At 40.1% G+C, this 12,403-nt stretch overlaps 1 protein-coding gene across 6 annotated transcripts in view; it reads right to left on the reverse strand.

The window, feature by feature from the left end:
- Positions 1 to 1,576: 1,576 nt before the first annotated feature.
- Positions 1,577 to 12,403, reverse strand: part of KLHL3 (kelch like family member 3) — a 103,635-nt gene continuing 92,808 nt past the window's right edge. For all 6 annotated transcript variants that reach the window (XM_083728477.1, XM_083728478.1, XM_083728480.1 and 3 more), the window contains 4 exons: positions 10,811 to 10,939; positions 10,140 to 10,280; positions 8,718 to 8,861; positions 1,577 to 7,653 (listed from right to left, as the gene is read on the reverse strand). In XM_083728477.1, coding sequence (XP_083584603.1) covers positions 7,625 to 7,653; positions 8,718 to 8,861; positions 10,140 to 10,280; positions 10,811 to 10,939 — 443 coding nt within the window. In that variant the 3' untranslated portion in view covers positions 1,577 to 7,624. The remainder of the gene's footprint in view (positions 7,654 to 8,717; positions 8,862 to 10,139; positions 10,281 to 10,810; positions 10,940 to 12,403) is intronic.

The raw sequence follows: 12,403 nt of genomic DNA on the forward strand, positions 1-12,403 counted from the left end.
TGGTAAAACCATTAAATCTGCATCTTATAAATGTCTTGATAGAATGTGGGACGTTGTGGTAGACATCAAAAATTTTATGTTTATAACCTACAGCATATTAGGTCTAATGTTCCTGTGGGAATTTCAATATCAGTGATGCATAGAAGAGCTTAGTACAAGAATTGCATTTTTTTTCAAAATGTGTGATACTTCCCTTCCATCCCCTTCAGACATAATGATGTTGCTAAAGGAGTGGAGCAGTAGCCTCTAAAACATATGGGAAAGAATCAGATCCTCCTCCACATGGAAGAGAATGTTTTCTGGAAAATAATACCAGTCTTTTGTAATTCTCTACATTCCCTTAAAAAAATCCCACCTTTGTGACAGAATCCTAAGCCCATCTTGCTAAGTCCTAACCCAGCAACAATAAATCATTGGGACAGCAAAGCTCATACTGTCCATTCCCCTGCCAGTCCCAGGATTAGTGGGACACAGAAAGAGGCTGCATTAGGATGCAACAGTACACCATGCTTTAGCATTCCGAAAATGGGCCTTCTCCTGAATTAGGGATGGGGTGGGGATACATCCAAGTAAGCATCCCCAGGATTGCACTGTAGGTGGTGGCATTTTCACATTAGGGAAACCTAAGTAAAGTCACTTGCAGCTTAGTTGGCCTGCAGCCCTAACTAAAAGAGGTTTACTGGGAAGTCAGCCCATTAAACACAGAAGGAATTGCTTCCAAATAAACTCACAAAGGATCAAAGTATTGGGTGATTTATACCATCCACCACCCTGGATATTTGTCTTACAGAGGTGGGGGACCTTTGGCCCTCCAGATGTTACTAGACTGCAAGAATGATACTGCTATACAATCATCCCTGACCATTGATCATACTGTTCAGGGCCAACGAAAGTTGGCTTTTCAGATTTCAGGAGGCAGCAAATCCTTTTAGGAAAAAGAAACACACAATGGCCAATTCCTCATCTCTGGAATTACATAAATCTGCTCAAGTCTGTCTTCCAGCTACAAAGAAAGCTGTGTTTTGCCTAAGGATGGAGAAAGACATGGGTTGTGCTGTGGAGTACACAACAGGTTCATGCACACCAGCATTTTAGCTAACTAAAATTGGAACCATAGGACAGTACTGAGAAAAAAAAATGCATTTTGGTAACTAATTTACATGACAAACTACCACTTTTATACAGCTTGTGTGATACTTCATATTAGTGACCACATACATCCAGTTCACCATCTGAGCACCATTTGATGGGAAAGTGAGACACAAATTTAACAAAGAGGGGTACAGCAGGCCTGCGATTGTCAACTACAGCAACAGATTTTTCTTTCCAAGTAAAATGATTTGCCCATACTATGTGCTAAGAAGTGCATCAAAAATCTCTGGATTTTTTTCAAGTGACTAGCCATTGCCTGCTTAGATACATGCAGGTTTTGACCTCTTGGTGTACACATGCAGAAAATAATTAGGATTATTGACAATGAATCATTAATAATTCTATGGTTCTATTATTTTGGTCCTACATTTCCATTCACTGTAACTCCAAAACATTGGCAGAATCAGAATAAACACAAGATCAATTTCATTTGCTCAACTTTATTCAACCAAAATTCAATATCCTTGAGAACAGATTTGACCTTTTGTTGTTAAGATTTTTGTGGCGTTTAAATTCTAGGTTTTGCTTCCGAAAAGAAACAGAATTGCATTACAAACCAGTTGGTCCCATGGCAGTAACCAGCAATTATAAGGAACTAACCAATGGATGTAATGTGCAGTATGATCTTAACTAAGGCTGCAATCCTACATACACTTACTTTCAAATAAGTACCAATGAACAATGTGGGACTTGCTTTTGAGTAAGCCTGCACAGGAGTGGGCTGTAAAACCTAAGAAATATTAGCATGTTGAATTAATTTGTATATGGATCACAGCTACATTTTCTCAGTCTATTTTATTATTATTTTTTTAAAAAATCTGTGCATTCAAGGTGAACGCTGTTACAATCTTCTGTTAGCCTTAAAACATATTTTATACAATATATTTACAAATTAAACTTCTTAGCATGATCACTACTGTACAAGAAAATAAAATAATTTAGGATCTCATGAAAAAAGGTTTACTGTATTCTTATGCCCACAATATATTAATCAAACAATGAGCTCATTCCACCGTAGTTTGGTATTGTGTGCATGAGCAAAACCGTCCCTGGGGCTTGCAGGGTCCCTCCTCCCCTTGCATGGTCAGCCCCAGTATGTAGAGGGAGTGCTGGAGCACCAAGCCTGCCAGAACCAAGTGCCTTGGACAAGATCTCCAGCCAGTCTTACTAGCACTGGCTAGCCAGCTGTCAGAAAAGCATCACCCAATGGGATTTCACCCTTACCGGCTTCCAGTTGTCATAGTATCCAAACATGGCAAACTGGGATATGCTTCAAACATAAGTCTTGCTCAACCCTGAACAGGATATCATCATCCATGTAGGAGACACAGGGCTGTGCATGCCCCACACTCCCCAATGTCCCTGTGTGCATCTTCTCCACCCTCCCTGTTACTGATCTTCCTGTTTATCTGAACCCTTTTACCACTGCTGACTTGAGCAGAAGTAGAAACCTCTGTGCGATCAGGAACCAACAGGGGGCTTCTATTTGTATTCAAGGAAATGCTGGTAAAAGCCCCTTTCAGACCTTTCCTGATAAACACAGGAAGTCTGAAGACTGAACAAGAAGGGCCAGGACAGCATGTGACCTTGTGTCTCCTACAAGAGTGGACGTTTCCCGTCAGGCATAACACCTGAGCAGGGCTACAGTTTGCCCATAAACCGGGATCAAGCTGTGTCTTGAGACTGGGAAGTCAGTTTATGGAAGTCAGTTTAGAAACTATGCCAAACAAGGAGAGAAATACATGTACATATCTTGAAGCTAAGCTTGCTCATACACATAACACCAAACCATGGTTTCACACTGCATATAAAATGTAGCCACTATATTTTTCAGCAATGGAACACTTTGGCAAAGCTACCATTCTTATAGGGTTGACAGGCTATTCCCTTTTACTATTAAATAAAACCTATGAATGGCATGGCAATGTAACAGAATGGCTATATTTAAATAGTGCCATTTAAGAAAATTCAAAATTTCATATCATTCCAGATACGTCAAATGTGAATCAACTTTAATTACACTGTATTATTCTATCTATTTGTCCTATGAGTTAATAGGGAGAATGAGCTAATAAGCTTTTGGACAAATATAGCTGCTCGGTTGATAAGCTTCCTAAAACAGAGTATTTTAAGTCATTGGTGTACAAATAGTGCAAAAAGTAAAACTTCAGTTTTTGTGGCTTAGTTGTGCAATGCTAGCCACAGTCACAGTTAAATATAAAATAGGATCCAGTTGAAATGAATTACTCGGGCAAACTTGCACACAAAATTCAAACAGTGCTAAAAGACTGGGGCAATAAAAATAGCTTCATTTCAGATTTTTGTAGAAACAGTGCAGTGCTGAATACCCCTGAAGATAATGCTTTTGGCTATATCCAAAAGCTGACTGTCTGGAAAACTCCTTTAATTTTTGAGACTGAAAAACAGGTTGAAGATATGCTACAAAAGCAATTTAAATGAGAAAGATGGGGGGGGTACCACAGGCATACTAGCAGTTTCCCTTTGATATCATGCCAAATTACTTTTTAAGAATTTAAGTGCATGTGGGAGTTCTGTGATTGGAGTTTCTGGGAAAGGATGTCTGCAAAGCATTTGTCGTGACATGCAGAGCATGGATGCGTCCAGGTTTTGGGCCTACACACAACTCTTATGGAAGGTCATCTTCTTATCTCATCACAACCTGATAAGCCAGCTTCTGGATAAAAGATTGCCCAACAATTTAATCAAAGAGTATTTGTAGAAACAGATTTATGAATTTTGGGTATCTCCGAACAGTGTCCGAGGAAAACCTGTAAAAGGAGTTAGAGGACAACCAAACCTATTACCATTATTCTGACTTTTAACATTTAGCTTCAGAACATTATGTTCAGGTATGAGCAAGACACACACACAGAGAGAGAAATACAGCAGTATTAGTACACAAATACTTTGTGCACTGTTTGTCCAGCCCAACAGTACAGAAAGTGAATCACAACTCACAGTTCAAAAAAATAAATTCAATTGTTTTCTTAGAGATCCAGCAATTTATGATGTTACTAATCATGGAAGAAACAATACACTGTTAATTAACATGAAGTCCAGAAGTGTCCTTTTCATAAAATCAAGAGAAGCCAAAGGATTTTCCCTTTTTCAAGCAAAAATATACAAGACACCATACACAAATGGCTGATGAGAACTGGGCCCATGGTGTAAGGATTAGACACTAATCATAATGCCACCAAAATCAAAGGAGATCCAAGAACTCTTCAGAATTATCTTACAAAAATAGCTGCATTAAAATTTGCAAGCTCTAAAGCTATTATTTTCAAGCCCTATAAAAAGGCAACCTTTGAAAGGATCTGGCTCAGATTATCGGTAGAGTACAAATATTAAAAATGCACACACAATGCGAGATATTTCAAATGCGCTTTAAAGGGACTATTGCAGTTGGTTTATTATGTAGCAATAATATTGCATAGCTGGAAAATGAGGTCACTTGACTTGCACTAACTGCAAGTTTACACACAGAAGTGACATATACCATTTGCTAGTGGGTAAGTGACTGAGAGCAAGGCCATTGATGGTCCTGACTATTTATGAACACTCAGTACACCATAGTTTTTTTTGTAATTTTTCCAGATGTTATATGGACATAGGTGCCATTTCGGAATGAATCATAGATTAGGTTAACTCAAAAATTCACTGCCTGTCAAAGGATATATATGACTGGCATACAGTTTTGGTGGTGAAGGGAACAGAAAAATCAATTCATGTTCAGTACATGTGCATCTGTGTCTGACAACTGATTCATCAAATAAGGTAAGGGTGTACTCTTAGTGTTTAAATGATTCTTCAACCAATATGAGAGGGCAAGATTTCATAGTATTTAAATGGCCTTAAGTGGTTTACACATTGCATTTCTTCATGTGGAGGTTGACGGAATAATCTTCTGCCTATTGAGTGATTCACATCTGCTATTGTGAATGAACAATGCAATCCTTTACTTGTCTATTCAGAAGTAAGTTCCACTGAATTCAATGGAGATTAATCCCAGGTAAGTAGATAATAGGGCTGTGGGGCCCTAAAGACTGCTGCTATCCTGTGGAGAATCTCCACAGTGCTCTCAAGACATTCAAAGCAACAAAATGGAGATTCTCCACGCTAGAGAAGTATAAACAATGCAAAGCATTAGAGCTGCAGCCCTGAACTCATACAGAGACACCAGGGGCTATATGTAGCACACTAATATCCTCCACACAGAAAGAATAATGCATAAACAGGTCCTGAAAAGAGATTTCCTACCCCAACCCTGGAAGCAAGTCATTGGCTGCTGGCTGCATTCTAGGAAATACAAAGGGTGAAACACACGTAGAAACTGCCATGTTCCTCTTTAAAATACTCAAGTGTTGAGCAAGCAACAACCAGGCTCACTTGTGTTTTGAAGAGCGATTATGCACCCTGTATGTGCATTCTTCAGGTGTATTTTGTACTATAGTATCTGTGCCAGAGTACAAAAGGTATCATAAGATGTAGCACTGAGACTCTTTTAAGGAAATTGTTTTGTTTTTATATCCAATTTAAGGGATGAAAGCCCTTGTCAAAAATAATAGAATCTTACCTTATTAACACTTGTTCAAAGCAAGTTCAGTTATATATTCTACTTCACTCTTGATATTTGGCAAGTGATAAAAAAGCTGTCTATCTACATAAGAAATAAGTTAAGTGCTCTTGGGGAAACACACACACACACACACACACACACACACAACCTTTAAAATGCACGTAGTAAGGGGTTGGAAGAGAAACGAAGGATACTTCCTTGTTAATCTTTTGTGGCTGCTTTCCTTAGCATTACACATCCCAGAAGAGCTGGAAGTTACAAAAACACAAACTTTCTAGGAACAAAATAATTCTCAGTTGGATGATGACAGTGAACATAACAGAAGCTTGGAGGTTTTTAGATTTGAGTTGAGCCAATTAGCTAGACCCAGCTTTCCTTATTTCCCCCAAATCACTTCTCTCTCCCTTTTGGACTAAATGCTTAAAAGTTTGCGTAACTTCAGTACACAGCTATAATAAGGAAAACATAGTGAATATTTGAAAGGTCAGCAGTTAGGAAAAATGGCTGGAAGAATTACCGTGCAATCCTATACATGTCTACTCAAAAGTAAGCTCCACTGAGTTCAACAGAGCTTACGCCAAGGTGATTATGCACAGCACTGCAGCCTTAACCAACTACATGATGGAAGCATTAAGACACTTAAAGGTTTTTATATCTTGGGCAACTTGTGGTATTTGGCCAAATGCAAGAGGTATATAGGGATGGGTGAAGTTCTAATCTAAACTTGGCTAGCATTTACTAGATTATTATTCTGGATAGAAGGCTGAAAACCCAGTTTGTTATTCAGAAGTCCCATTTGCTCAGATGGGCTTCCCTGGTACTCTCAGCCTTTGCTCATGACAATATCATCCATGTACAGTATCATCCTACAAGTCACTGTGCTGGATGCAGCTCTCCAAACCTGGCTGTAACCCTGGAATCCACTACTGAATCCCACCACCACCCTGGAAATCTGGTGACAACCATAGCTGATGAATTTAAAATACTCTTCCATGGTACCCAGATGCCCTTTAAAAAGCAGGTGCCATTTGGGTTTTCTGAATTGTTGGCAATAGTCAAGGCGACACCATGTTATGACTCCCCTACCCTTTCAGTGTCAACTGTGGTCAGAATTAATTCTGAAATAGCAATACCTTCCCCCCCACCACCAACCCGCCTCTAGAACCTTACATTTTAGTGTGGTTACTAGTCTTTGGGTAGTTCACGTATGCTTTTACCCTAGAGAAAAACTCTGCTTGGCTCATCCGACCACATATACAAAATAGGTTTGAAAATTTCAGTTCTACATCTAGGATAAAATTCATACAATGTACACATCCAGTGTCCTAAATAACACATTTACAGTAGTCAACTAGTGTATGTACATATGATGGGGGCAACATACCATATGAGCTACAGCTCCCAGTCTTATTTATTCAGGTCTGGTTTCCTTTTGAGGGTTGTTTCAAAAATTCCAGTCTCAGTAGTAGATTTGTCTAAAAGGTTTGGTAAGTAAATAGAACATATTATAGTGTATATGCTACTTCAGTAGTGAAGTATTCCAAAATACCCTTTCTCCTGGTTACATGCCATAGAGATACATTTCCTTGATCTTGAGAAATTCAGTTCCAACTCAAGTCTTGGCTGTACATAAAACAGCAGATTGCACCAAGAAAAACAAGCAACACCTCATTTCTGGAACATGTTCACAGCAAGACTTTTCACGTTGCTGCACTGCCCATTGCTGAGCAGAGGTTGATGGTCTTAGCACATACTTGTCATGCTAGGAGTGCAATATTAGTGTGGCAGTTAAGAGTCAGATTTCAGTATCTTCCAAAACCCACCAAGCAAGATGGTCATTATTTCTTGTCTTTGCATTCACTTGAACATGTGTCACAATGGTTTATGGATCACAGCTACACCTACAAGGGAAGAAAGTACACATGCATTAAATTTATATACCACCCTTGATCCGCAGATCTCAGGGTGGTTCACAACATAAAATTACACAAAACCACAAAATACATAGTAAAAATAAGAAAAAGAAACCAATAATCCCCCCCTCCCACAGCACATTTAAAAGGGCATTGTATGTCAATCAGCCCAAGGCTCAGTTGAAGAGAAACATTTTTACCTGCCACCTATAGGTATATAATGAAGGCACCAGGTGAGCCTCCCTGGGGAGAACATTCCACAAATGGGGAGCCACTGATGAAAAGGCCCGCTCTCTTGTTGCCACTCTCCAGACCTCTTGTGAAGGAGGCACACAAAGAAGGGCCTCAGAGGATGATCTTAGAGTCTGGGAGGTTCATATGGAGAGAGGCAGTTCTTGAGGTATTTTGGTACTGTGCCATTTAAGGCTTTAAAGGTCAAATTCAGCAAAACTAGGCCTGGAAGCCAATTGGCAGCCAGTGGAGTCAGGCCAGAATTGGTGTAATATGCTGAAACTGTCTTGCCCCTGTGAGCAACTTGGTCGCCAAATCCTGTGCTAGTTAAAGTTTCCAAACCAACTTCAGAGCCAGTCCTATGTATAACATGTTGCAATAATATAACCTAGAGGATACCAGAGCATACACAACAGCAGTTAGGCTGTTCCTGTCCAGATAGGGGTGTAGCTGGGGCACCATACAGATGATTTTTGGAGTAACCTTTTACCTGCACTGGGACTTATAGAAAGTTCAATATACACTTGGGGTACTGACTCTTTTCTGACCAGAGACTCTCTTGCCTGTAATGGCAACACAGTAGGTAGAATTTAAACAGATGCATCTTTGCCAGATGAACATCAGAGATGGGGAAATACCATCTGCTGGATTTCTGCATCCCAAGCAGTAGCACGTTAAAGGCCCAGGTTCCTTTTAGGAGTGAAATTTCTCTACCAGGAAAAAGTGTTGCTAACCTTGCCAAGAATCACAACAGAGATTTGAGAAATGCAGATTCATCCAGCCCATCCTTCTGCTTCCACCTGGTTCAATGTACTGCTTACCTGCATAACTTCTTCCAGTGCTCATGTTTGTTGGTAATAATGTCCATTTATCAGTGACAGGATTATAGTATTCTACAGATGCCAAATTGCAAGAGCCATCATCTCCTCCAACTACATAGAGAAGACCGTTCACTGAACACACACCTATGGAGGAAAAAATGTGTTATTTTAAGTTTACATGGCTGTGGCATGGCGGGGGAAGGAACTCTAGCATTCAGGCTGGATTCACTCCAGATCGTTCAGGAAGCCCCAAACAAAGTATGAACCATTGACACTGAAATTGTGCACTCTAATTGTACTCAGAAGTAATATATCATTAATTTTCATAAGCTGTTCTTGTGCCAAGGTGAGAGGTATTTTTATAATATTTAGGAATGTGCAAAAAAAAGTCACTCATTATTCCATTCATTTTTGTTAATAAGCACGTAATTTGTTCAATGTTATCACATTCACTTCATAACTCACATCAATGATGGGGTTTAGTGGGAATAGGGAGTTACTTTGTTTCTTCCTGTCACCTGCGTACAGGCAGTTGCCATTTCCCTTCCCCAGAACACTCCAGTATCCAAGGGATTTGGGGAAAATAACATGAGGGGCATCTGGAAAAAAAGCATCCCTGAATTTATTATGTATTTGGACATCTCTTTAGATATTGTAACCAAATTTTGCATGACTGTTCCTGAGATTATGGAGGTTTCCATCTATGTTTGGATACAATTGTACACCATTTTGAAACAAGATGGCAGAATGAACCTTTTTAAAACAGCACTCATTTTAACCACTGATTTAAGAACTACACTGATTTTTCTTATTTCACAGAACTCCTAAGCAATGCCAGTTACAAAGCAGCTAGCGACTGGCATATAGATAACAAAGACATTTTCCTGTTGGAATTTGTTTTGTAACAAATGAAAAATGAACCAAATTGGCTCCATTTGCAACCCTGTTTAAAGCACTGGGCACAATTCAAGGACTGGGCAGCAGGAATAGCAAGGATAGGGGATTAGGAGCTGTGCAGGGTATAAAAGGCTCAGCCTTCTGACCACTGGAGGTTGTATGAAATAAATGAAATACCCTTTATTTCTATGCTTTCTGATGACAAAATCTGTTCCATACTTGAATGTTCTCTGTGAAGTCACGAGAGCAAGAAAAATGTTCTTGTAAAGAAAACAGAGGTTCTGGAATTCATAAACTCCCTCTGCTAAATTCCAGATTCCTTGTTACTCACTACAGACACGGATGCATAAAACACACACACCTTCAAGACTTCCTGTCTTACAAAGTATGGGGATTTAATTTTAAATACCTGGAACAGCAAGATACAGCTTATAAAACTAATGTTGTTGTTTCAGTATTACTGTAAAGTTCTTTGAAAGGTTGCTTATACCCGAAGGGCAATATATATGTGTGCAAAATAAATACCTGCATTTCTTCTACACATATTCATATCTGCCACTTGTTTCCATGTATTTGTTCCAGGATCATATACTTCCACACTTTTCCTCACCAAAGGGCCATCATGTCCCCCAGTAGCATACAGCTGTCCACTAAGTACACCAACACCTGCAAAACAAGAGGACAGCAACTCAGAGAGCTTCAGAGCATAAGTTACTCCTAAGCGGCTGTTCAACAACTCCATCATAAAAGTGAGCTAAATATTCAATGCAGGAGTTTTCCTCACATGTCCAAACACTGGAATCCCTCGCAGAAGGACAATTCATACCCTTATAAAGGCCCTTGCAGAGAATGCCTAAGACCCGGGGCAGAAGTCTTGTTAGAATAAAGTTATAAACACAAACAGAAAAGTAGCCGGTCCCTGGTGGGCCCCCACAGCCAGCTTGGCCCTCCGAGGCCTGGAGCAAGTCTACCTGGCCTGCCCCCAATCCTGCACAGGCCTGCCCTTATAATACGATTACAGGCCTAGCATTTGAGAACAGTATGACAATACCGTATCATTAGTCTTATCACACATTGCCAGGAAAGGGGCAACATACATGGTACTATTTCCAAGAGCTCTTGTAACAAACATAGGTACTGTTCAGAGATTTAGCTGTGGCAAATACACAAGGAGGAAAAACAGCACAGTAAGATACCTGCACCACTGCGGCGAGTACTCATATCCGACACATATGCCCACTCATTTGTAGCTGGATTATACTGTTCTACAGTACTAAGGCACTGACGTGATGCTCCATCGTAACCACCAACAGCATAGAGTTTACCTAGAAAAAATGAATATACAGCACTGAACATCAACAGGAGCAGTTGGCAATATTAGCACTTCAGAACATTTCATCACTGATCATTTGTACCATGTCAATTACACAATCCTTTTGTGATAGCCACCTACTAGCTTGATAAATACCTGTACGTATAACATGTTTCAGTTGACCTTCATCATGTATACCAAATGCTCAGATCAACAAACACTTGCTAAGTGAGATGTTCTCAAGGATAGTTCGCTGCAGAAGGTTGTTCCATTATTTGCCATGTTACAATAATGTTACAAAAATGTACTTCTCCCTGATCCAGTGCAAATCCCTTTAAAACCCTGCTGTTTCTACCAAAGTTTCATTTGGGGAGAAGATCTTTTCGGCCATCCGTATTTAAAAATCCAACAAAAAACCTCTGGAAATAGGGAAAACGTCATACCAAGCTTCCACTGTGAAATATAGAGAACCATTTAGCAGTGAAAATACTTAGGATAAGGATAGTTGGGATGACTTCTCTGAGGGCACAGAAAAAAGGAGGTTTAAAATCATTGTCAGAACTTACAGAGTATGAAAAAATTCCCAAATTCCTGACACACCTTGCACATCTCCCCGCTTCAGAAGATGTGAAACATCTACTTCCCACAAGATGGAGACACAGAGCCATGGAAAAAGCCATTGATAGTCCTTGCAGTTCTCTTCACACTGAGTGTAACTAAGTAGCTCTCACTCAGTTCATTAATTTTTGTATTGTGAATAATAATAGTTTTATTATTTATACCCCAACCATCTGGGATTCCACAGCCACTCTGGTTGGCGGATCATATCGAGTAGCACATGGAAAACCAGTGTAAGGCAGGAGGGGGGAATCTGGGGTCCAGGGTCTCAAGGACCCTAAATGGCCCTCAGGACTCTTCCTAGGTCACATCTGCTGCTAGCCCTACTCTGCACCCACTTAAAATGCATTTGTCAAGGTGGAATTTTTCCTTAAACTGTGACAATGCCTCTTGCTTGCCTGGATGGAGAGATATGGGGGTGTAAGAAGAAAAATCTGGAAAGGTAAGGGTCACATCTATTGCCCAACCTACCTGTAGAATACAGCCCCCCCATAAGATAGTCCATAAGAATGTGGTGCTTGGCATTGGGCTGAAAAATATTCCTGGCTCCTGGTTTAGGACCTAAGCAGAACTGTGAGATTGACATTGCTGAAACTTACAGAATACAGTGATTTTGTGGGTGAGGTATACTCAGCATCAGTGCAGACTAGACAGACTAGGTTTTGTCCCTCCTCCCAGTGCCTTGATACCTGCCAGGCCAGATGGCAAAACACTAAGATAAACTTCCCAACGCAGTAGAAAAGGGAGGGGGCACAACTTAACATCTAAGCGTGTCTCAATCACTACTGTACTCAACCTGTTCCCATTCAAGATGGGAGAGTGATTTTTGGAACACGCAGTGTAGTCCAACAATGTTAAC

Source organism: Podarcis gaigeae (assembly GCF_964106915.1).
Source record: "Podarcis gaigeae genome assembly, chromosome: 2".
NCBI lineage: Eukaryota > Metazoa > Chordata > Lepidosauria > Squamata > Lacertidae > Podarcis > Podarcis gaigeae.